This window comes from Hypoxylon trugodes (assembly GCF_022578975.1).
Source record: "Hypoxylon trugodes strain CBS 135444 unplaced genomic scaffold F4822scaffold_3, whole genome shotgun sequence".
Classification (NCBI taxonomy): domain Eukaryota; kingdom Fungi; phylum Ascomycota; class Sordariomycetes; order Xylariales; family Hypoxylaceae; genus Hypoxylon; species Hypoxylon trugodes.
In genome coordinates, this window is record NW_026250018.1 from 3068216 (window position 1) to 3091836 (window position 23621).

Genomic DNA, 23621 nt, shown 5'->3' on the forward strand with positions numbered 1-23621 from the left:
AAGCCGCCTACCATTAAAAAATTATCACTAACAGGACTATTTCTAACTTCAAAATTCAAAGAAATATTGATCACACGACAGTCGCGTGCCCTATCTCGAGATAAGTTTCCCAAAAAAGAAAATAATTAACTTTAATGCCGTCTGAAGTTGTGTAGTGTGTAGTGCACCATGAAAAGTTTCGACGCACCCTGACCATAATTGCATCATGGTGCATTTGACATGTGGAGGACCGGGGACTGGGAGGGTAGGAGGGACATTCTACTCCGAATGGCTTCTAGTTCCTGCAGGTGGCGATCAATTTTTCCCCAGATTAATGCTTACGTACCTATTATACCGTCACGAAAATACCGCGTGGTATTGTGGGATTATTCGCCCTAAAATGGGTATGTTCCGTCATGGATATATATTTCTACCTATCGCCTCGTCTAATTGTATCCGTATGCTGATGTATTCTATTATGTGTAAGTACGCAGGTATACACTTGTATGTACATGGTGGAAAAATTTGCGTGGATTTCAACAGTCCGGTTTCGGGTCAGACACTCAAGCATCCAATCATTTGCTGACTCGCTCGGACCAACCGGACGGGTTTCGAGATATTGTTACACTGACGACAAAACAAATGCCATGGCTTGATGGCCTCACTGCCACTCCGCGTCCACCTTCTCCCACTTGTCAAGGAAACCCTTGAAGAATTTGGCACCTAACCCAGGGTCCAGCGAACCGCACGTAGCGCGGATCGAATGCATACTGAGTTGGGCCATTCCCGCATCGGCGGCCTTCACACCCATGGCACTACTCAACATGGGACCGACTGTGCCGCCGCTTCGGGAGTCATTTCGAATTTGAAAGATTTGCGGTGTGCAGTCGCTTAACTCGCATACCCTGGTGAGAATAGCCGTAGAGACCGAATCCGTAGTCATGTGACCGTTACTATCCGCGGCAATGGAAATTCCAACATTAAGTCGGGGCGCGTGGCCATCCAAATATCGGGAAAGGAAATTGGGGTTTGCAGCATGCGTGACATCGGCCGATACAAGGAAGGATTGCGCATAGGTCTGACCTATAACACCGGGGCCAAATGGCTTGTTCTCTCCGGATAGTGCTTCGACTGCCCTCTCAATGGTTGATGGTAGGAAATTACCTCTCGCACCTTGGCGTAGGAGAGAACCAATCTCTTCGTCGTCGAAAAGTGCAACTAATTTAATAACACCATCATCATCGTTCGATTCTGAGGCTAAGAGGCCTTGGAATGCCGCCCAACTGCAGAGCTTATCGTCGATTCGGCCAGCAAATATGAATTCTTTGTCCAAACCACCTACTGTCGCAGGTTGCGAATCAAAGAGTTCTAGTTCCCAATTCACGATTTGTGAATGGTCCTTAATACCCAATTGCTTCGAAATTAAATTGACCAGTTTTGGTGGTTGAGTAGCTGTAAACGATCCTAGTGGACCGAGGGGCTTGATTGGTTCGGCGTTCGGGGATAAGATGTCAGAATTGTCGAGACCAATAATTGGTACGGCTTCAGTCTCCTTGTTCTGCGAACCTAGCATGCCAACACCGAAATGTGGTGCGAGCGTTGGTATCCGAGCGACTATTTCCTGTTAGCGCCATAGACCCCATTACCATTCACAAGTTACTTACTAGGCCAGTCAATCTTGACGAGCTTGCTTGATGTCTTGCCAGATTCATCTCGTACAATGACTCTTCCTCCGATGCTAAGATCTCGGTCCCACCATGTCTCGTTTAAGGCACCAGCATAGGGAGCGACACCAAGCTGAAGATAACCCGCCTTAGTCGGTTTGTTGCTAACAGGCTTTAGTCTCGCAGTCAAAGCGTCAATATGACCCGCGACCATAGCGACACCATTGCCGGGCTTATACGCTTTTCCAACCGTAAAAGCAATGACCGAGGTACCATTTCGCGTTACAAAGTATTTACCACCAGCCTCGAGCTTTCCCGACCAATCGTCTCGTGCAGGTAACTTCAACAGATGGTTAGCAAATCATCTCAAGTAACACTACCCGTAACCAGGAACACCAACCTCCTTGTAGCCAAGCGATGTCGCCTTATCTTTGAAATAGCCCACAGAATGGAATACGGTAGGATTCTCCTGCAAGAACTTGCAGAACGGCTCGGTAAAAACCTCGGGTTTCGAAAGCATGACTTGGCATGAATGGCACTCTTTTTGGTCTTGAGCAAGTTTGAAATTCGACACGAAGACGAGACCCTCTGGCAGGTCGCAATAGCAAGGGCTGCAAAGATTTAATGATTTGCCATAAGAAGCTAAATCGCCGACGATAAATGCCTTCTCTGTATTAGACATCGCAGGTTTGGTCTCGTCGAAGTCGGATGGGTTTGCGAATCTCGACAATCGAGAGGTGCTTAACGCGTTCGCGGCGGCCATGCTTCGAAGGGATAGGTTGGAACTGCGCTGGCGCAGGAATTCGGAGGTATGCTGCACCATCTTTTATTGACAGTATTTTCTCTTTAAATCAGAAATAATAAAAGAATGTGAATATACGTCGGGATGTCGTATAAATAGGAGAAGAAGCGGTGAATTTGTTGAATTAAGAGAGAGGTTGGAAAAGGAAGTTGAATAGACAGTGCTCCCTCATAAACAGCCGGAATCGCTGACGGCGTAATCAGGGAGCTGTCGCAATTGATAAGAGCCTTGGACACATCTTATCACCACCATCAGCTGCCGTTCCCAGCTGACCTTCTGCCCCACAGACATCTCTAGAGCTTAGAAAAAGTAAAATCGTGTTCATAATCTCTTTATTACAGAATGAATATCTTAAAAGGTTTAAATGGTTATGAAAATTGCATTTGGTTTGAAATAATGGAAGTTTAATTCACAAGGAGTGTGGGGGGATGGACGAAATTTAACCCCAAGCTTACAGCGCTGTATATACGCTAATAACGAACTGTTTTTCCATCGGATCACAGGCAAGATGGCCGAGTTGGTTATGGCGTGAGGTTAAGGTCACCTTAGCATCTAATTCCTCATGGAGCAATCCGCGTGGGTTCAAGTCCCACTCTTGTCACAAAATATTCTTTTTGAATTTATATCCTTTTTGCTTTGGATGTCATCAATATCTAGAGACACTTTCCGTATTTTTGGTGGTTAGAATCTAAGTGGTAGAAGTTTCACGCCTCTTTCAGCGGAAAGTCTCTAGACGCAGTGCGTTTTTTCTTTACTGTAGTCACCCAATTAAAAGTCTTTTGTGAAATGACCTTTTTCAATCTTCAACTTGAAGTTGTTCTTACATTACTTATTATAAAATATCATGCTCTGGGTTACTTGGCTGTTTAATCCTACATAGCCGACCATCACTTTCTATTTTCCATGCCTCGCTGCCCACCGCTGTCGGACTATATAAGAAATCTTCGGGGTCCCATTTCTCTTTGATAGACTTGAGTCTTCCGTAATTACTGTCATAAATGACTTCCTTGAAATTGGACTCACATGAGTTGCCTTCATTGAGATATGCATCACATCCAGGCATGATCTCTTCTATTCGGGGTTCGAGTACATCCGTAAGAACCTTCAGGTCCTCTGTATTGGCCTCATGGTCGTTTTCGTGAAACATGCTAAATTGGATGTGTTAGTGGGCGGTAATAAAAGGGCACGATAGCACTCACGCTCCATACGTAACAATGAATCCCGCCGTGCGCCACATCGGGCGTACCGAATTAGGGAGAATTGGCGCTCTTGAGACGTTGAGAGACATTCCCAACAAACCTACATTGTGTGTAGCTAGAAATTTTATGGTGTCCATCAACGGCGTGATAGCCGTCTCAGACTCTATCAGATAGCGCGGGATAAAGCGGGAGTTGACGTGGGTTAAGGGGGAAATTTCATACTGAGGGCTCATCGCTTCGTAAGAATCGAAATACGAAGGATAATTTTCACTTTTGAAGTCTTAACCGTGTCAGCTCCTTTCGTGTTCCGGGTTTCCACGAAAACTTACCATAAGATATGCCACTCTCATCTAACGCATCCAATGAAGGTCGAAGTAAGTCAGTCAACTCATCAACCGTTAGACTCGGCGCAATGATCGGCTGTATCTCAAAGACCCCGTTTATAACGGACCAGAGGCTTCCAACACCTGCATTATTCATAACCGGGTATCCCAAAAGTACTGTCTTGATCGCGTCATAAAACGTATCCAAGGGAACCCCATCACTGGAAAAGCTCAGCTTCGCAGCCGCAACCTGGGTCTCTGGGTACGCCCGAACCGCCATCGACAACACAACGCCATACGCCCCATTTCCGCTGCCAGTCAACGCCCAGTATAAGTTCGCATTCTTGACCGGACTCGCGACAAGTAACCTCCCATCCGCTGTTACAACTTCCCACTCCAGGACCTGGTCTGCTGCTAACCCATACTTCGAGAACAACGTGCTATGCCCGCCTCTCTGGGTATGTTCTACCAATCCGGCATCCGGACAATCGCTACCCACAACTAGTAGCCCCTGTTCGTGCGCCGCAGCTTGGGCTTCCCAACTTGAAACTCCAGCATCGATTTTCATCGCTTTGCCGACGTAGTAGGGGGTACCATAGTCTAAGAAAGAGATGTTTCGTAGGCTATGAGTCCGCAGCACAAGTGCCCCGGGTCCAGTTGATTCTGACGGGCAATCAAGCTTCGCATCTTGCAATATGAGGCGTATGTTATGTTGCTGTGTGAAGTCGAGCGTAAGTTGACAGTCTCGTGCTGAGGAGACGTTGACTGCGTGTTGCATGTATGGCACATCCGGAGACGTGAAGGCGTTGTTAGGATGGCAGTTGTTTAGGATGAGTTTTCCGCCGAGAGAGGTATTGAATTGGGACCATTCTGTCTGCGAAGGCCAACAGGGATCCCCGGGGATGCAACGACATCGTGGTGGCTCATTATCTACTTGCTGTTGTTCTAAGAAGGGAGCTATCTTCTCCCGGAGCAAGATAGCTATGCTCACGATGTAGAGAATTATCAAGGAAGCTGGTCGTATATGACGATCCATGTTGAAGTGTGAGCCCTATTCCTTCAACTGCCTTCAACACTGGTTAGACTCAGAGCAATTTGATTCAACCATGTATATAAGTAATCTGCCCACCATTTCGCTGATATCTAGATAGCTCAGATTTCATCCTCGTACGAGATAACCTTACCAACAAACTTAGCTTATATCCGTGTAAGTGTAACGCGTTTCCGAATCAACCGGCTTCAAGCTTACTCCTTGATGGTTTATCTTTCGACGATTAGCCTATCTTATACACATATCTCCTTGCGTATGCAGAGTGACTCACTGGAAACAATGGTCAACTCATAACACATGTAAATGATACTAGCTTTCAAGCTGACCAACGCCATGAATGCATGCCATAATTATGGACCACTGCACCGGATCTCCCACTACCGAGTTTCGATCTCACTAATACGCTTCTGAGGTATTAATCAGAGCCGCATTTATTATATGCCCTGAATATAACCTTATGTAGGTGCTGCTGACAGTCTGTCACTCATGGAGTTTGATAGCATTCAGTTGCCCGCGAGGAATAACCTACAGTTAGTGAGATTGCTATTGACGTAAGACAATTCCAAATCTCCGGAATTTGAGCGACGGGCCATAACAAGTCCCTGGTCACTAACCTATTCCTTGCTAATATGTCTCAGAAGTCGTCACTCGGCTGCCGCGGCACGGGCCGCGCTCTTGCCCACCTAGGCAGTGATCGAAAACAGATAATCCCACCCACCCAACCCTCCAGGCTACTGTCGCCGGACTTGCCTTTCGTGGTCATTTATGAAAATCCCCATAACGGTGGGGGTTCTTGAGGCAAGTGGCGTACACCACAGCGCGTACCGGACCTTATCGGCGGAAGGGAAGTCCACCGTATACCGAGTTGCTCTTACTGTATTTGTATCACCAAAACATAGATCGTAGGAGGTTGGTGTGAATAATAGCATTAATTAGCATTAAATGATACTCAATATCGTTCATTCCTCCTAATCCAAATGCTTTTCGCTTTTTCCAACCTAAAATCCCTCTATGCGCCCTTAATCAAGTACTATCCCCTCCACTCTCACTCTTGACTAATCTCTCCGAGCGTCTAACCTCCATCCGTTCATCAAGCATACTCCCCGTATCATCGTCATCATCATCGTCATCTTCCTCTTCACTGGGCACATCCTCTTCCGCTAATTCATTCCCACCCGCCCCCGTCGTAGGCCGTCGTTTCTCGAAGTCCTGTTTATGCGCATCGGCCATCATACCACGAATTGATCGCGCGCGTATAACTTCCGGTCGTCTACGCCACCGCATACCCGCTGCTTCGGCTTGTTCTTGCGTCTCCGTACCGCTTTGTTCGCGACCGAGCGCTGAGGCTCCGGCAGTGCTTATATCGACCGCACTCGCTGTCGCCGCTTCGATGGGGAGTACGTTAGCGGGCGCGACAGCCGTAGTAGGACGTCTCTGTTCCTCTTCCTCGCTGCTCGCGCGCTCGACTAGAGGCTCGTGGGGGTGGAGATGATACGGCAAAGGGACATCGCGACTGGCTTTGTACTGAGCGACATTGGCGCAGTGTTCGTTCTCGACACGGAAGAGAGCCCACATCCCACGCCGAGTAATTTCTGCTAAGGCAACGAGGAAGGATACGATGGTGCTGTGTTGCTTGTCGTGCGTGAATATGGCGTAGAAGATCCAACTAAACCGAAGTATCGGATCGATGAACATAATGGCGTAGTATAACCACCGGCGCTTAAGTCCGAGGATGTCGCGTAAGAACCTGTGTCGCGTATCGGGCTGGAAGAAAGAGAAATCCATGAACAGATCCCAGACCGCTAGCGATTATATGATCAGAAAAATGACTTGTGTCTAGGGGAAGTAAAACTTACATGTGTAAATGCCGTTCATAATGGAGAAAGTTATGAAGAGGCCAAGAGTTGTCTCGTTTCCTCCCATGCGATATAACGATAATGTTACAGAAGACATAATAGTCATACCGTATTTACCGCCGTTGACAAGGTGTGGGAAGATATTTCCGGTATCGCGGTATCGGCGAATACACTGCAATGCACGCCATACCGGTGGCAGTGCTGAGAAGAATCCGAGTAAACGGGAATTATTTGAGTTGCATTGAACTGGATTATTCCAATAATGTGCGTAGAGGCAGAAAAATAGTTCGATATTCTTATTTCGTGATTAGTTACTTGATAACTTGCTAGAAGAGGAATTCGACTTACAGAAGTTGCATAGGTGAGAGAACAATACATGTCGCCGAGAAAGAAATCGCGAAACTCCACGGGGTATAATCCTGCGAAAAATAATCGATACTAGAGAACATTAGATAAAAGTTTCCGTCTGTAGAATGGTGACACTTACGTGGGAATACATGAGCCATTGGCGACTTCTATGCCATAAGATAGGTGCTGGAAGTAAGAGAATAATCAACGTGATGGCTATCAGAATAACTGGATAGTAAAGATACAACTCATCCGAGCCGTATCTAGTGAAATTAATCCAGAAAAATACACCAAAGAGCAATAGGAAGAAGCTAGGGAAGTTCGCCAATTGTCTCCAGTCCAAGCTATTTCTCGTATCAAATTCGAATATGAACGGATAGTTGATCTTGTTTATCGTCCACATGTAGCAGTCAAGACAGAACAGGAACATCAGGGTTAACATCAGGAAATAACCGCCGTATATCTGCATGAGGTAACTGGTCTGTTGTTGTACTGCCGGGTCCGGGCCAAACAAGAGTTGTGAGCCGTACACAAGGCCCTGGAGGGTGAACACGGCCCCAGTACCGATAAAAAGTCCATTCCGGAACGAAATGGCCGATTCATCTCCTGGTCGTCGATTGAGGCGATGGAGCTTTCCCGTAGCGATTTTGTGGTTTCCTTTTTCAAAGTACCTGGCGTAAAGGTCCTCAACGGCATGGATGTAACCATCTACAGTGTTACTATTCACGAACCACGACTTATTGACTTTCTCATTCATGTACCGATAAGGCGGTCGAGCATTCACGGCCTTGTCGTATTTCTTGTTCAGCTTCCGAAAAGCGGTCCGATTGAGTTGAGCATATGACTGAAGGAGTTCCAGGCCCCTGTAAAATTCCTGCAGGGCCAGTTTCAGTTTTCGCTTTGCCGTCCTGTAGGGTACCTCGTGGCTGGCTGGTCTTCTTATATAATCCCGTCTCGCATCCCCTCCAATTGCCCCAAGGACTGGGGTGAAATGTAACTTTGAAAATGCTTTCGAATTTGAGCCAGGCTTAAATATTCTGGACTTAATCGGGTCGACCCAGTGGCGGGCACCATTCGTACCTGACGAGACCGCTTTATTGTCACTATTATCCCCGCTCTCGCTATGTTCCTTACGTCGTCTTAATTCAGCAAGTTCCTGGTTGCGTCGATCCCGCATTTCATGCAATTGCTCCCGCAGTACTGCCAGACGATTGCCAGCTTGCTCCTCTTTTTGGCGGTAGAACACCTCAACTTTATCCAATTCACTATCCAAGAAATCGAAAAAGTCCTTTTCCCGTTGCCTAACGGTGTCAATAGCTTGGAGACCATATCCGAACTTATTACTGTCAGTTCTAGTAAACCGGCCCGTGGCATGTTGCCCCGCTGAGAATATCCGCCGCAGTTTACCAGGCGAAGCGCTCTGCGGAAATGTAGGGGCGGGACGGATGCTCTGAGTGGCTGGTTGGGAGGCAGTTCCTGAAGTTACTGCGCCCGTAGAGATACTACGTTTCACAGACTGCCGACTAATAGTCTTCCGAAGCGTATCGGTGGGACGTGATGGTGGTGGCTGATCAGTTGGGATCGCAGGCTCGCCTAACGCGGGAGCGGGCAACTCGAAAACATTCCAACTCTCAGCGACCGAAGGCGGTGTGGGCACGAAACTACCATATTGCATGTCATTACCCGGCGACGCCGTTAAAGATTGATGCTCTGCCCGCACCGGAATCGGTGCCGGTTGGGATCTTGGAGCATCATTAATTCCCCGATTCGCATGCCCAATCGGTGCGGGGCTTCCTCGCAGAGATTCAGTCTCATCAAATATTCCAGGTCCGGTATTTTGCTGACGGGAGAATTGATTTGGACAAGGTGTAGTCAAGCCACGCGACGGTAAGTCCCCTCGTTTTCCCAGACCCAATGGTGTCCCGTTTGCTCTATTGATGGCTCTCGACACGCCCTTAATGTATTTCTTACCGGCCTTGTAGTTGAGATACTTGACTCTCCATTCTGACTGTTACGTTAGTACTCGCGGCTATGCGACCTCTCAATGCTATGGAATGGCTAGCTTATCTAGAAGGAAGCTTGCCTAAGATGTAAACTAGGCGTACCACTCACCTGGGACGAGGTCTTGGTCAAGTTCCTTAGCGAACTTCATGACGTCAACAAGAAGAAAGGGGTTAACCTTTCAGCCTTATCGAATCTACCCTGATATGCATATGAAAGGAATCGAATTAGAATAAGTGTCTAGGTATGTAACGAATTAGGTATGGATGAAGATCTAACATAGGTTCTAGGATTTTTGTGCTCCAATAAAAAAGAAAAATTGATTGACAAACGAAGAAATGATAACAATACCTATAATACCAATAAATAATTAGTTCCCACCAGTCTCGGTATATAAATTGGACCTTCCCATTTTACGCTCTAGTTTAACAATTAGCAGCGTAAGGCGCGATTGCCAGGGCTTACCAGATTTTTCTCCAGTGGGTCTACGGGTCTCCGCTGGAGGTGACGGTCTAGAACGCCTACTCCGTAGGTACCTAGGTACCGACAAGACGTCAAAATGACCAATTTGATTAACACAGTTTCACACAGTGTCAATTATACGGCTTATATCTGATTTAATGCCACTACACGTCACGATAACTTCAACAATGTGAAGAATTTAAGCATCAGACCAAGATATTATCTTTCGAGGTCGGAGTTCCCGACGGAGTAGATATTACCAGGTAGGTTGGAATGTCGGGGTTAAAAGATGCAAGGGAGACCCAACTCTTTGCGGTCATATGGCCTCGTGTAACAAGGCAGCCCGCATCATGGTGGTTATTCGAGGGTTTTCGACAATGAGAAGGAACCAACATAATTTCATCACTCACTCATCATCATATTATCGTAAGTCATAATCAACATGTCTCAAACAACCCCGCATCGCAGAGCTATCCGCACGAATAGCCACCAACACAACCAAAGTAGACGAGTATTTCACCACACACTCACTACCCACCCCTTCATTCAACGCAAGCGCCGGCGTGCCCCGGGAATCACCAATCCCCGCTTCCGAGCCTGCCATCCAAGCCGCTCGTCAGAGCGTCATACAGGATACCCTCGAACTCCACCAACTCATGCTAGGTCCACGGGAACACATATTCAGCTACTCCCCGACTCATCTCGTGAGTCAATTAGCAATCGCTCGATTCGGACTGGCACGCATAGTACCAATCGACGGCGAGGCTACCTTCGCCGAGATCGCTAAAGTTACCGGTTTGGGCGAAACCCATGTGCGCAAGTTAATCCGTCATGCTATATCGCAACATGTATTCCAGGAACCACGGCCAGGCGTAGTTACGCACAGCGCGGCATCGCGTTTACTCGCTGAAGACGCTGATCTAGCGGCGTGGGCGCGCTGGTGTGCTGATGATTGCTGGTTAGCTGCGTATTATACATGTGAGGCCATGGCTCGCTGGCCTGGGTCCGAGGAGCCTAATGAAACCGGTTTCGCTGTTGCCAATCAGACGGATCTTCCTATGTTTGACTTTCTAGCTACCCAGCCGGAGCGTGGGGCGCGTTTCGCTGCGGGTATGCGATTGTACGCTGCGCGACCGGATCTTAATGTGCAGTATCTCGTTGACGCCTGGTCTTCGTCCTGGGGCAGTTTACCGAAAGGGGCTACGGTGGTCGACGTTGGCGGATCTCATGGGGAAGCAGCCATCGCGCTGGCTCGCGCGTATCCCTCGTTAAATCTGGTCGTGCAAGATATTGACGCGCCTACGATACGAGATGCGTATGCCCGGAAGCCGGCTAATATCAGCGAACGGGTGCGGTATATGACACATGATTTCTTCACCGAGCAGCCTATTCACGGAGCCGATGTGTAAGTATTGCGGTGTCTACAAGTTTGATATCCTTGTGCTCAAACCCATTAAACCCGCTGTTCGTTGACGAAATACTGACCAATCTATCCCAAAGCTACCTATATCGAGCGTGTTTCCACAATTGGTCCGATAAATACGCCATACGCATGCTGCAAGCGCTAATCCCAGCGCTAAAACCGGGGGCGCGCGTGGTGCTCAACGATGTTATAGTACCGAGCCCAAAGAATATGCCTCCGGGCTCGGCACTAGGGGTGCGGTCCGGCGATCTTAGCATGACAATGCTGTTTAACGCAGGAGACCGTGAGATGGCCGATTGGGCACGCCTGTTCGAAGCTGCTAGCTCAGGGTTCCACTTCGACGACGGAAAACAACCGCCCGGTTCGGGGTTGTGGGTGTTGGTGGCTACGTGGAACGGAGTCTAGATAGGATTTAAGACGATGTATTAGTGTAGAAAAGGCCATGGGAGGGAAGAGAATCGCTAACCCTAACCCTAAGTGAATCGATCCTAGTTTAAGAATATATTTCCCGAGGCCATTGGAGGACTTAGCTGCTAGAGACGACGTACTAGTTATCAATAGTGTCGATGTTTTCGGGGCGCTTTCGTGGGTTATTTCGTAGATGGTTTCGTAGGTATATTTTAGTTACCACAATAGGACAGATGGAAAACCGTACACTTCAAGAAATACGCTCTTCGTAACAATGGCGAAAGTAGAAAAAATACGAATCCCATTGATATCCCCTCCTGGCGGCTTGGTCAACTTCTTTGCAATAGGCCATCCGATTCTGCCAGACCTATCCAATACCCAGGTAGGTATATCATGGTCATAGTTTGGCCAAGAAGACAAGCGATGAAAGATTTGTGCACTTGTATCTGGATGTACGCAATGTAGGAGTAGGTCTTTAAGTGTTATAAACCAGCTAAAGGCTTGTGCTATGTTGTTTACCAATAATACTAGGGTTTCTTCTTGCTCCTCATTTTCTAGGAGTTCGAGCAAAACCTCGATTTGACACTCGATTTGACTGCGTTCTACCGAAAAAAGAATTTGTAGGGCAAGCCTCCATACGAGTATTGTCCAAACATCGGCCCATTGGCAACTTCGGGAATCCTGAAGTTTGATCTTTTCCCTAGCAGAAAACCCCCTTTTGAGGAGAGACTTTATAATATTACGACTTACGGCCCTATCACCGATTTGGTAGGCCTTGAAGTATTCGTTAGATAAACATGCAGATAGAAGGATGCTCCTCGAGTTTGATTCTGGATCTACAGGAACATTTATCTGGAGCGCCGAGATGACATCATAGCTCTGCCCAAGCAAAGCCGCAAGATGAGGTAGTGACGTCCGATCTGATCGACGGATATTGTGTTTTTTGGATAGGACTGCCATACTTAGATGGCCAAATACACACCCTTTGCAATAACTCGGGAGTATTTCCGCGAGCTCCATGGCGTGTGGCCAGGAAATTCGCGAGGAAGCCAGTCGAACTCCACTATAGGTCGGTAGCTCGCTAAATTTCATATCCAGTAACTCAAAGCCGTACTTATATATCTCCCGGTCAACTTCAGATGAATTATGGCTCATAACCTTTAACTCAGCCAATCGCAGGCGCGTATGTAAGTCAGATACTGGATATTCGCTACAGTCTGATTGAATCAGATGGAGTCGACTTTGTTGCATCAGATATTCTTTGACTGTTCCATGGAACAATTTGACTCGGTTTGTGAGAAGTAGGTCTCTATAGCTGCTGCTAGGTACCATTTCAACCAAACCTCGAGTCCATCCATCCAGATGAAATCTCACGTATTCGATATCATGTTCGGCTTCCTTCCTGTCATATGTATTTCGATTGAGAGCTTCGCGCCATTTATCTTCGTCGACTAGCCACCTCAAGCATAGCGCACTCACGGCATCTTTAAAGGGGTTTGTTAGCACAATAAAGAGGATGCGATGTGCTATCTTCCGATCCATATATGAAAGCGCCCCGATCATTTTCTCATAGAGATTATCCATGTCCCTAGGGAGTTCTTTTAGTTTTTTCATGAGGTCTCTTGCCATTCCTTGCACCCTAGCCTCAGAAATAATGATCCGAACAACAAGATAGGCCCAAATAAACACGCCCTCTGCACGATGTACGATTTCTTGAACGAGATATTGAGAGTGCACTTGTAAGTCAGAATGAGGACGTGGAAGGTCAGTGGAGCCTATAGCTTCTATAAACATCCTGCGGCAATGATTCTCGATGTCATAGCTGTTGAGCTCGTGAAGGTGCAATTGATGCCGCTGCGGGTGTTCTGATAGGCCGAACGTGCTCTCATATTGGACGTGCGGCCGGGAGCTAACACAAAATTTAACATTTCCTTGACTTTGGTCGGCCCATTTACAGAGTTTCCTGGCAAGTTGCCAATGACTCTCACTATCAGCCTCGTACTCGTCCAAGCCGTCGACGAGAAAAAATAGACGGCAACAGCCTTCCTCCACGCCAGCATGGTTTATGAGTGTTTCGAAAGCTCTCTCAATGTTCTGTGGCCTGGTAATTTCAGCAGGATCAGCACGCGATGTGTGTTGGTTCTCGTTAAAATATTCCGGAAACACCTTCAACGCTAAATCTTCGTTTTCCTTTAAGACGATGTATAAGATAGAACGAAGTAGGCCAATGAGCGATCTTTGTTCGTCAATTCCGGAACCATTGAAGAAGAATGTAGCCAGACATAACTTCCGTGTTCCTGCCCATTTTTTGAGATAGGCTTGAGTTTTAGGGTGTGATGATATAAATTTCATCAACGTCGACTTCCCGCAACCGGCTTTACCAGAAATATGAAACACACCACTACCTGATTCAAGCCACGATGTGAAATATTGCTTTGACTCTCTCAATCGTTCGTTCGGGTGGTGATCTCCTGTCGCACCTTCTAAAGCCCAGATGCACGTGCCTTTAGTGGCATCCCCGATTTCATCTTTGCGACGATATATGCCTTCAAAGCGAAGCGGCATGAGAATCCTGTCTGATAATGTGACAACCGAAACCTTTGGGAACTTTAGCAATAGGTCATGGAGTTCGCTAGCCATATCTAGTTGTCCACCGATGTCAACCCCAGCTTGAGTGCTGCCATTGTACATTTCCAAAAGTTTAATCAAGCTTGAACGGTATTCGGCGAATTCTTCGGACCGCGCACGATGAAATTGCCTAAGATCGTTTTGTAACGTGTCTAGCTTTTGGTTGATCGCTGACTGCTGATCTCTGGTGATGTGCGTGTAAGCTCCTGTCCCGAGTAGTCTGAAATCGAGGTATTTTCATACTTAAAATGCGGAAGAAAACTTGTAGTCAACTGAGAGCGGTGTCTTTCCAACCTATTTACCATGGAGGTGATATCTGATTTCTTCCAAAGCGCGTATATATAAACCCTGCCACGCTCTAGAGTCGAATCGCGTTTCATCTTCAGCCGTTGTAACAAGCTCAATAGTTCTTGACATAGGGCGTTGCAGTTGTTAGCGATAAGTTTCAACTCTGAAGGTCCATCGGCGGTAAGGCCCTGAACCGTTCTTCGTAGCTCATCGGTGATATTCTGTAATTCTGCGTTTTCGTGGATCATTTCCAGCCCGCTGTGTAGAAATTGATTGAACTTTTGTCCTGCCTGGATGCAACCGAAAATGCTTGCTGCGAGCCCAATGGCTGAAACTGGGTCCATGACTACCTAGGTTAACTTTTGCCTTGCCTAAGGAATTTATGAAGAACGGTGTTTTTGACCGAAAAAAAAAAAGAAAGGAAATCGACGCTCCTATCCATTTCCCTGTATTTACTTAGGTAGCTAAGGATGGCATATAAAGTAACATTGGGCACCGACGACATTGATCTGTGCCAGGTATTGCGAGTTTGCCATGGCTCGAATAATATCCGGGTGGATACTCAGAGCTACGTATCGCAAATTTATAACCATTCGAATGCCACCACACCCTACCCTCCAAAATACACTTCAAAGACTACCATACAGGAATATACATACCTAACCTCTTTTAAACCCGTAGTAATAGTAGTAGTAATAGTATATTGTTTAACATCTAAGCGAAAGGAGACCAGGTTAAAAGACCCTGACCTCAATCCACAACCTCCCAAGGGATATAAAACGTAACAAACTCAACATTACATGAATAGTAATTGCTACACCTCAATCAACCTATTTCCAAGCACTTTGTTCTACAGGTCTAAATCTAATCTTCCTATCCCATAAATATTCCCTCTTTTTTCTTATTACTAACCTACCATCACAGTATCTCTATATCACAGGCCCTCTCAATTTATTCAATTTGTTAACAATTTAAATAAATCGTCCCTAGAATAAGCCTACTTATAATAAACAAATTAATTTAAAACATTTTCAATAAATAAATAAATTGAATAAATAAGTAAGTTTGAATAGCTCCAACATAAAGGACAAAACTCTACCATATCGTGTTAGCTTACTAAGTTTCTAAGCATACGTCCGTGATACCTTCCTAAATATAAAAAGCTTTCTCTATCTATATTCCACTATCTTTCGTATGTTGTCATCATCGTTGTCGAAACTCAGAGACAATTACCAGGATTTTTAATTAATAATAAATTCTTAATATTACACATAAAAATCGAATATTTTATCGTTTGTTAGTGTAATGTTAAGAATACCATACTAATTAGCAGTGGATCCTAACATAACACTAACAGAAGATGCCAAGAAAAAATATTTTTGGGGCGAAGTGTCTTTTAAACCCGTGGTGACTTCGATAAGCATGTAAAAGTTTCTTCCCACCTTTTTGGGGCTACACGATTGGAAGTGACCACGTATCTAGAATAAACCTGAAGATCCATGTATGTAGGTAGCTAGGTGGGTATGTACCTCGGTACCTATGAGAGTAAGTCAGACATTATGTTCGTATCGTAGTTTGAAAATGATGTACAATATATTTAAATGATTTCCCATTCGGACTTTTTATATACGAGAATTCATAGTGAAAATACACAATTTAGCCAGTAAGTCCTGCAACGCTGCAGGACCTAAGTACATATACCTGAAAAGTCACCGGGCTTATTTCGACAAGTCAGAATTGGGACGGGGTGCATTTTTTGTATTCCTCCTCCATATCCAGCCTTAATTGCGAACACGTGGAATAGGGGATACTAAGTAAATTTATATATCGCTAAGCTTCATTTCCAAACTTAAAACAAATTTAGCATTATTCTTTCATTCTCCTCTTTGACCTTAAGTAAACCAACATGGCGTCATCTCCGACGAGGACAACCCCTCGCATCATCGTGTACCACCAAACCACCCACGATCCCAACGGCAACCTAATCTCAATCCTGCCGCTAATAACCCAACCCAATATCTCACTTACCCATATAATCGTAGCAGCAATCCACATAAACGAGGATCCAAACGGTCTAACCCTGAACGACCATCCCCCCTCAGACCCCCGCTTCATCACAACATGGGCCGAACTACGCGTAGCCCAAGCCAGCAACATCAAAGTCCTGGGCATGCTAGGCGGCGCCGCGAAAGGATCCTACGCGCGCCTAGACCAGGACCAATCTTCCTTCGAGACATACTACGCTCCGCTCTATAACCTCATCCGGGAACGAGATCTCAATGGACTAGATCTCGATGTCGAAGAAGAAATGTCGCTGGGAGGTATCGTGCGGTTGATCGATAGACTACGCGCAGATTTTGGGCCGGAGTTTATTATTACCCTCGCGCCGGTGGCGGCTGCGCTTCTAGATCCGAGGAGGAATTTAAGCGGTTTTGATTATGAGGCGCTAGAGGTTATGCGCGGTGCCCAGATTGCCTGGTATAACGCGCAGTTCTACTGCGGGTGGGGCGATGCGAGTAGTCCCGTCATGTACGAGATGTGCGTCGCGCGGGGGTGGCCTCCGGAGAAAGTCGTCGTGGGACTTGTCACGTCGCCGGAGAATGGGCCCGGGTGGGTGCCGTTCGAGGTACTCGGCGCGACGTTTGCGGTTCTTCAACGGCAGTATGCGAAGTTTGGGGGTGTGATGGGGTGGGAGTATTTTAATGCGCGGCCGGGTGGGAAGGACCGGCCTTGGGAGTGGGCGCAGCGCATGACGGGGTTGTTGAAGGGTACCCAGACCGAAGCTGCGCAGAATACTGGTACGGCGGGCTCTTTGAAAATAGGAGCTGGGGAGATTGATCCGGATGTTGGAACCGGGCCGAAGGTTGAGGTTCCGGTGAGCTTTGAGTACTACTCGGATGGTTTGGACGAGTAGACTGACAAAATCATACAATACCCCTATAGATCAATTTAAGTAGGTTCACTGACTATTTTACCTGATAACCGCGACCGGGCGTGAAATCCGTGAGTTTATCATCCCATTATGATCGTAGAATGTCCGTGACGTCCAAGCGTTGCTAACTTGTTCCTTCAGGTGACCGTGTTACTAGATGTGATGGAATCTTAGGTCACCGAGGTCATTACTAAGAACTCCGTGCGCAGAAGCCATTTTAATGGATTCACGGGGCGATAAATCCTGTTAGTACTACGCCTGATTGGGTGAGTTGTACAAGCCAGCGACGAACTTGTAAGCTATTTCCTATTCACAACACGCCAATACGTATCACGTCTACCTATGTGGTCCTGACTGAGATGATAGCAAACACCCTAAAGAACTGTACATATTCTCTTCATCCTACTATGGATTCTAGAACGACCTCCATAAGGCTAGACTACGTATTTTCATATCTTCTTATGTCGGCAGAGCAGCACATTGAGTCCATCGATAATCCGAAATATTCCCTTGGCTATCCTCATGGTATCCGAGAGCATCAAGTCACGCAGGCGTTCCCTGTCCAAATATGCTCGACTGGGTGGTGATTATGCTCATACCCTACGATCCCATATAAGAGCAACTAAAAGACCCCCGATGCCCGGTGAAGAGCTGACTAATAAACAAGACGAAACCGCAGCAAATAACGCAGCTAGCCCTTCTTCCGAAAAGCAGGAACAGGAGGAACAAGAGCAGCAGGAGGGGACCAAAGAATCGAGAGTATCTTGGAACACTGGGGAACCGGAAAAGAAGCAAAATAGGTGGCGTCAAGTGAAAAGCAGGCTGCCGGACATTGTTAATACTTTTAAGGTAGGCTGCATAGATAAGCCAACGCCATGGCGGGTTTTATTCGTCATTTTGTGCCATCGCTAATTTTTGATAGGAGTTGAACACCGGGATCGGCAATGATGAAAAGCAAGAGCGCAGAACGTCACAGAAGACAATAGACAACGACCTTAGCCGTCACTCAAGTCTCTCCGAAAAGGGTAGGGAGGTAGCAAGGTTCTTGGTTTCTCCTACAGTCACCAGTGTCAAACAAAAGTTTAGACCGAAGCAGAAAGATCCTCTCCACCAATGGTTTGTGGACCATTCTGGGGGTACCCTGAAGGAAAAATAGGCGATGGGCCGCCAGGCCGCCTTCGATACGTGTGGGGGTCAGCATGTTTGGCGTTTAGGTACTTCTCGGGTGGCGTTAAAAGGTTACCCATTCCTGAGCATGGGGGGTAGTTATATATTACAGGCAGCCATACGTACCTGATAAATTTCTGTTAGCAATACATAGCGGATGCTTTGAAGAGATACGTTGTCATCTTGATTCCCAGATTTGTTACCTTGAATATCCAGACCCTTAAGCAAGTATCCATAAACCGAAGGCTTCTCAGGAAGGTCTGGGGCATAATTCATTCAAAGGGCGATGCCTATCGTATACAGGATATTTTGGCAGTCGTTTGGCTGTTTACCTAGGCATCTAGATGCCCTAAGCATGACCAAGTTAATCAAGGCACTTACCCGAGATTTCGAAGCTTGAAAAAACTGATATATGATAACGTGCACTGATAGTTGCTCACTTGGGTTTCTTGCATACACGTATCCAGGCAACCATCCGTTTAGGGTGGTGTGACGAATATTCGCTGCCGCTGAAGATAAGATCTCAGATCTCATCCAAGGATGTCCCTGACCCTGAAGCTGACGATCTTAAAACGGGAACCGTGTTTGCATTGCAAAATTGTGGCCTGTGCGTGTAGAACGCGCCTTCACCTTCAAAATATTCACGCGTCTCCATAGTGCACAAGTGTGTTCTGTATCATGTGCAAACCTGTGCTTAGGTTAGGTACTTCATGGTTTCTACTAAAAAACAATCAACCCATTCTTACCCACCCAAAGACATCAATTCCTTCGGCCGCTCGGCATCTTCCGAATACGGATCGACAACCGCAACTATGAAGACTCCGATAGAAATTTCGGACTCGTCCGGAAGCGATGAACCCAATCTCACTTTATTTAAGGAGATGAAGTCAGAGATATGGGAATACCTTGATCATATCAAGGAACGAGTCGTCGGAAATGTTGCTACCTTGAAGCTACAGAAGAGCTTCATCAATCCCGGGTTGGTGGTGTCCGACGCTCTCATCCCACTACCCTTGACACCTCGAGATGCTGAGATTATTAAGAAAGCGTGCGGACAGGCTGCGCCTAACCAGGCCAATGAGGTAGGTAATTCAAGATACCAAATTCCTATTTCTACTTTCTATTTCTTCCAAATATTTCATTTCCATATATGCCAACCTGGAATACCCCGGACGGTCGTGTCACTAACAATGTTACCATAGACTCGTGCGGACTCATCAGTACGCAAGAGCTGGGAGCTCGACCCCACCCAATTCAAGTTCACCAACCCGGATTGGCAAGAATATGCCACCACATTAATGAACGAGACTGCGCAAGCGTTGACCATGTCACACGTAAGAGCAGTCCCTTCCAAGCTCGTACTGCATGAAGAGGGCGCGCTTTTCAAGAACCCCAAGATCGTCCCGGGAATGGTCGGAAAATTGATTATCTGCCTCCCCTCGAAACATGACGGCGGTAGCATCCACTTGTCTCATGCCGGCAAGAAATACATCCTCGACACCGACAAGGCGTGTGATTTCGGGCTAACCAGTCTCGCATGGTATTCCGACGTCGCTAATGAGGCCAAGCCCCTCAAATCGGGATGTCGCCTTGCCATCATCTACAACATCACGCAAACTAAAGGCGACCGGTTCTCTGCTGAGCTAGTCGACAAGCAGTCGGAAACCCTCCGTTCACTATTTTCTAAGTGGGCGGCAATCCCGGACGATCAACTACCGAACGAGCCTCAGCTGATGTATGTGCTCGCACATCGATACACAAACTCCAGTTTCTCGTTGAGCAATCTTAGAAGCTGGGATAGGATCGTGTGCCAGAGCTTGTATGAGGTTGGTTTGGACTGTGGATTCACTGTATTACTCGCCAACATGACCCGGATCCGATACACAGAGGATGAGAATATGGGCGGCGAAGGAAGGACAATACTAGAAGATATTAGGGCTTACGATGGAACCCTACTCTGTGCTGAATGCTGGATTGAGAACGATGACAACGTTTCTGGGTACGACTGCGAGGACCTCACTCCCGACGAGAAAGGCGATGAGATTTACCCAGGCTATTATACGAAGCGCACCTATAATGATACCGTAAGTTTGCCACCATTATATTTGTCTATTGCACGAACAATCGATGCTGATTCGTCTTCTAGGTCGCCGTCATTGTACCTATGAGTCGCCTAAGTAGGTTCGCTTTTGATGATACCTATGATCGTGGTGTAATGAAGTTCTTTCGCGAGGCTCTAAAAGACCACGCAAGCGACGAGCGTGTTCGAGCCAACCTCTTCAAGATGCTTATAGACACTATTCGATCTGCTGAACCTAATGCTGAGGTGCTATCCGATATGCTAAGGATAGCCATCGAATCCCAGAATAATTCACTGCGTCATGAGGTTATCAGCGGACTGCTACAGGACCCGAAAGTTCAACCAGCAGTGTTACCGATAGTAGCGCAGTTCTTGAAAGAGAGCAGCCTCAAGAGCCCAAAGCAGCAGCCGGACTGGAACTACTGGTATGTTGTTACTCTGGAATTCATGGCCCTGATTCTAATTACGTTCTAGGTTTGGTGATTTGGTCGGTAGAGCGTCAACGTATCCATTGACAGGCTTCCTGGAATTTACAGCTCGCTTCGAATCGATACTTGAAGCTCAGAATCTGAAGTCTTCGTTTCAAGACTGGAAAGGACCCGCGACGGATAAGGTGGTTGAGTTAACCCAGCAATTGAACAAGACCAACTATAACTTTTTGGTTTGTCTGTTATCTTCGCGATCTGGGGATATGTCATGGTTGAGGAACTGGTAGGTCATTCATTTTCAAGAGCATGGCAAGTCATTATTCGTGATCGGAAGCTGATATCCTTATTTCTCTTTTCAGGTTCACCCCGGTATTGGTCGATAAAGCTACGAAGCAATTGGTCTGCTTGATACTGAAAGCTATCTACGACAAACGGGAAGCAAGCATCCTCCCCAACGCCACGGAGATGTTCCGATGCATACTGGAGAAGAATACCGAAAAGCTGGCCTTGGAGATTGGTGATTTCCCGAACAATATTCAGCCGGCTCTGCCTTACGGAGCCAGGCGCCAAGACGAAACCAAACGCCAAGACGAACCATGCCTCAAGGACGTTATCCAGGTCATTGAACAGGGTTTCGCCATGAAATTTACCCAACAAACAACCCAACTTCTCGAGAAGAGTTGTACGGACATCCACCAAGGCTGCCAGAAGCTGAAGGAGAACGAAATGCCTTACGTTACTTCGGTCCGAAGCTTCTTACAATCCATTCTAGCCATTTTGAAAAAATATCAGGTCCGCCCGCTTGAGTCGGTTAGGGATATGTTCGTGACTCTTCTCCGCAAGGTAATGGTCGCCAATCCACCAAGGTTGCGGTCTGCTCCCAGACTAGGTAGTCGAGGTCCTTCACCTTTGAAGATAGACTTTTCGGCCTTCGATGATCGAGTCATGGGTCTTCGATGCGAGTACGTGGAGTCTTTGTTAGGAGAAGACCTATATCGCGAGTTGGTGCTACTAGAAGGCATTCAAGGACGGGACGAGGTTAAACAAGCCGAGAAGGGCGCGAAGAGAAGGGAAGTTGCCATGAGAAAAAGGGCCGGCTCACAGCTGAATAATTCTCCCGCTTCGAGGCCTAAACTCATGGACGGACAATCGGGGTTGATATGAAGCTTGGATCTAAAGGTATACCTAGGTTGGTATTTGGCTTTCGCAAAACGGTCGTGAGTTTGGTTGGTGGTCTTCCTGCATTGCGACGGTGAAAATTAGGTAGGCTAAGGATATGGTCAGGTTCTGGAGTCTGTTGATTACCCATGATTTAGAGATTAAGTATCAAGCATGCAGCAACTTGATAACCTCACATAGTAAGATACTACCTGTATGATGATAAATGGATCTCATGTGATGTCGCTCGTTCGTTTGTAGGTCTCGTAATTTGGCGATATAAATGCAGCAAACTAGCCTTGCGGCTATACCTTAGTCCTCAATGGTATTCCCATCCCTAAACGCCCCAAACATATCCAAAACTCCCAGCGCAAAAACGAACACAGAACATCGTCGGACATATCCCCCCAACTCCAAGTTAACCACATCTTACTTCCACCCACCAAACGCACGATCCAACTCCTCCCCCTCATCAACCGCCGCCATCTCACTAATAACCACACTCCCGGTCCCACTCCCATTCCCACCCGCACTCCCCCCATCAACCTCGACCCCACCACGATGCTGCCCCTGCCACAAGTGTTGCGGGTGATGCGCGTACGAGGTATCCGAAATACTCATCTCCGCGAAATGCCCCGCGAACTCACTAGTCTCGGCATCGGCATCCGCTTCAGCGGCTGCGCTGGGCCGGCGTTCAGGTTGTAAGAGTCGGGCTTCGGAATCTAACCAGCCGGGCGCTACGCGACGTTTTTCAGCTAGTTCGCGCGCTCGTGTGCGTTCTTCGAGGTCTTGGAGGGACCGGGTTGCGTCTTCTTCCATGCGCAGGAGGTGGGCGCGGAGTGCGCAGCAGGAGGATATTATGTCGTCAGGGTGGGCGGCGTGGCCTGAGGTGGCGATTACGTAGCGTGGTTTGTCGGAGGCGGAGGGGTCGTTGCTTGGGGTTGAGGAGGAGGAGGAGGAGGTGTGTGCGCCAGTTACGCCGCTTTGGGGCGGTGGGAGAGTTGAGGGCATTGCTTTGTAGGTGTAGGGTAGTGTGGCGGCGGTTGGTAGGGAGACGAAGGGGGAGACGGTTAGGGGGACTTGCGCGAGGAGCGGGTGCGTGCCTAGTGATGATTGTTAGCTATGGTGTTGTATAGATATGTGTACAGCGGGGGACGGCGGTGGCTTACGGTCGTCCCTCATTGTGGCCATTGTATAGGGAGCCTTCTAGTGATGGTGGTATAATGTATTGGATATGGTTCGCTATTGAGTTGTTAGATTAGAACGCGTCGCGCCTAGCCTGGTATGTACTCTATTTAAACGGTATAAAGTTAAGGTTTAGGTTAGGATCGGTCGAGATTGAAGGTATGCTGATGCTGTGACGATGCACTGTAGATATTATCGATAAGGGCCTTTATCGCCGATGGACCCCGCTGTACGACCCC

At 47.2% G+C, this 23621-nt stretch overlaps 9 protein-coding genes and 1 non-coding gene across 10 annotated transcripts; 5 read left to right on the forward strand and 5 right to left on the reverse strand.

The window, feature by feature from the left end:
• Positions 1-355: 355 nt before the first annotated feature.
• Positions 356-2935, reverse strand: F4822DRAFT_184291 (aminopeptidase I zinc metalloprotease-domain-containing protein). The gene is made up of 3 exons (XM_051453448.1): positions 2044-2935; positions 1644-1983; positions 356-1593 (listed from the first exon to the last, which is right to left on the reverse strand). The coding sequence occupies exons 1-3, from the start codon at positions 2464-2466 to the stop codon at positions 641-643; spliced, it is 1716 nt and encodes a 571-aa protein (XP_051317158.1). The 5' UTR covers positions 2467-2935; the 3' UTR covers positions 356-640.
• Position 2936: 1 nt separating this feature from the next.
• F4822DRAFT_184412 (uncharacterized protein) lies at positions 2937-5545 on the reverse strand. Its single transcript, XM_051453453.1, has 5 exons — positions 5290-5545; positions 5097-5231; positions 3974-5034; positions 3645-3924; positions 2937-3593 (listed from the first exon to the last, which is right to left on the reverse strand). Exons 3-5 carry the CDS (start codon positions 5001-5003, stop codon positions 3278-3280), a joined length of 1626 nt encoding a protein of 541 aa, XP_051317159.1. The 5' UTR covers positions 5004-5034; positions 5097-5231; positions 5290-5545; the 3' UTR covers positions 2937-3277.
• Positions 2948-3046, forward strand: F4822DRAFT_t46. Its single transcript has one exon. It is a non-coding gene; the product is annotated as a tRNA-Leu (tRNA).
• A 383-nt stretch (positions 5546-5928) lies between the features above and the next one.
• On the reverse strand, positions 5929-9647 carry F4822DRAFT_396578 (EXS-domain-containing protein). The gene is made up of 5 exons (XM_051457536.1): positions 9335-9647; positions 7362-9226; positions 7223-7312; positions 6875-7169; positions 5929-6820 (listed from the first exon to the last, which is right to left on the reverse strand). The coding sequence occupies exons 1-5, from the start codon at positions 9372-9374 to the stop codon at positions 6042-6044; spliced, it is 3069 nt and encodes a 1022-aa protein (XP_051317160.1). The 5' UTR covers positions 9375-9647; the 3' UTR covers positions 5929-6041.
• A 388-nt stretch (positions 9648-10035) lies between these two features.
• Positions 10036-11513, forward strand: F4822DRAFT_427236 (S-adenosyl-L-methionine-dependent methyltransferase; the record flags this gene model as incomplete). The annotated part of the gene is made up of 3 exons (XM_051460700.1): positions 10036-10111; positions 10172-11090; positions 11186-11513. 3 exons carry the CDS (start codon positions 10036-10038, stop codon positions 11511-11513), a joined length of 1323 nt encoding a protein of 440 aa, XP_051317161.1.
• A 219-nt stretch (positions 11514-11732) lies between these two features.
• Positions 11733-14776, reverse strand: F4822DRAFT_427237 (uncharacterized protein; the record flags this gene model as incomplete). The annotated part of the gene is made up of 2 exons (XM_051460701.1): positions 11733-14328; positions 14388-14776. 2 exons carry the CDS (start codon positions 14774-14776, stop codon positions 11733-11735), a joined length of 2985 nt encoding a protein of 994 aa, XP_051317162.1.
• A 1018-nt stretch (positions 14777-15794) lies between these two features.
• On the forward strand, positions 15795-17640 carry F4822DRAFT_184521 (glycoside hydrolase family 18 protein). Its single transcript, XM_051453454.1, has 2 exons — positions 15795-17385; positions 17506-17640. The coding sequence occupies exon 1, from the start codon at positions 16339-16341 to the stop codon at positions 17344-17346; it is 1008 nt and encodes a 335-aa protein (XP_051317163.1). The 5' UTR covers positions 15795-16338; the 3' UTR covers positions 17347-17385; positions 17506-17640.
• Positions 17636-18689, forward strand: F4822DRAFT_396588 (uncharacterized protein). The gene is made up of 2 exons (XM_051457537.1): positions 17636-18213; positions 18287-18689. Exons 1-2 carry the CDS (start codon positions 17887-17889, stop codon positions 18518-18520), a joined length of 561 nt encoding a protein of 186 aa, XP_051317164.1. The 5' UTR covers positions 17636-17886; the 3' UTR covers positions 18521-18689.
• Positions 18690-19343: 654 nt separating this feature from the next.
• F4822DRAFT_427240 (uncharacterized protein) lies at positions 19344-22203 on the forward strand (the record flags this gene model as incomplete). The annotated part of the gene is made up of 5 exons (XM_051460702.1): positions 19344-19613; positions 19734-20615; positions 20678-21036; positions 21086-21322; positions 21399-22203. The coding sequence occupies 5 exons, from the start codon at positions 19344-19346 to the stop codon at positions 22201-22203; spliced, it is 2553 nt and encodes an 850-aa protein (XP_051317165.1).
• Positions 22204-22419: 216 nt separating this feature from the next.
• On the reverse strand, positions 22420-23547 carry F4822DRAFT_184562 (uncharacterized protein). Its single transcript, XM_051453455.1, has 2 exons — positions 23367-23547; positions 22420-23300 (listed from the first exon to the last, which is right to left on the reverse strand). The coding sequence occupies exons 1-2, from the start codon at positions 23386-23388 to the stop codon at positions 22627-22629; spliced, it is 696 nt and encodes a 231-aa protein (XP_051317166.1). The 5' UTR covers positions 23389-23547; the 3' UTR covers positions 22420-22626.
• Positions 23548-23621: the final 74 nt, after the last annotated feature.

Excerpts from the sequence above, each read along its gene's own strand:
- F4822DRAFT_184291 (XM_051453448.1), bottom strand. The coding sequence starts at position 2,466 with ATGGTGCAGCATACCTCCGAATTCCTGCGCCAGCGCAGTTCCAACCTA. Across the intron at positions 1,984-2,043 it reads CATCGCTTGGCTACAAGGAG|TTACCTGCACGAGACGATTG; the intron begins GTTGGTGTTCCT and ends CATCTGTTGAAG. Across the intron at positions 1,594-1,643 it reads CGTCAAGATTGACTGGCCTA|TCGCTCGGATACCAACGCTC; the intron begins GTAAGTAACTTG and ends AACAGGAAATAG.
- F4822DRAFT_184412 (XM_051453453.1), bottom strand. The coding sequence starts at position 5,003 with ATGGATCGTCATATACGACCAGCTTCCTTGATAATTCTCTACATCGTG. Across the intron at positions 3,925-3,973 it reads TGAGAGTGGCATATCTTATG|ACTTCAAAAGTGAAAATTAT; the intron begins GTAAGTTTTCGT and ends GACACGGTTAAG. Across the intron at positions 3,594-3,644 it reads TTCATTGTTACGTATGGAGC|CATGTTTCACGAAAACGACC; the intron begins GTGAGTGCTATC and ends CATCCAATTTAG.
- F4822DRAFT_396578 (XM_051457536.1), bottom strand. The coding sequence starts at position 9,374 with ATGAAGTTCGCTAAGGAACTTGACCAAGACCTCGTCCCAG. Across the intron at positions 7,170-7,222 it reads CTCTCACCTATGCAACTTCT|AATATCGAACTATTTTTCTG; the intron begins GTAAGTCGAATT and ends TCACGAAATAAG. Across the intron at positions 6,821-6,874 it reads TATGAACGGCATTTACACAT|CGGTCTGGGATCTGTTCATG; the intron begins GTAAGTTTTACT and ends TATAATCGCTAG.
- F4822DRAFT_184521 (XM_051453454.1), top strand. The coding sequence starts at position 16,339 with ATGGCGTCATCTCCGACGAGGACAACCCCTCGCATCATCGTGTACCAC.
- F4822DRAFT_396588 (XM_051457537.1), top strand. The coding sequence starts at position 17,887 with ATGGTATCCGAGAGCATCAAGTCACGCAGGCGTTCCCTGTCCAAATAT. Across the intron at positions 18,214-18,286 it reads ACATTGTTAATACTTTTAAG|GAGTTGAACACCGGGATCGG; the intron begins GTAGGCTGCATA and ends AATTTTTGATAG.
- F4822DRAFT_184562 (XM_051453455.1), bottom strand. The coding sequence starts at position 23,388 with ATGGCCACAATGAGGGACGACC. Across the intron at positions 23,301-23,366 it reads GGCCACAATGAGGGACGACC|GCACGCACCCGCTCCTCGCG; the intron begins GTAAGCCACCGC and ends AATCATCACTAG.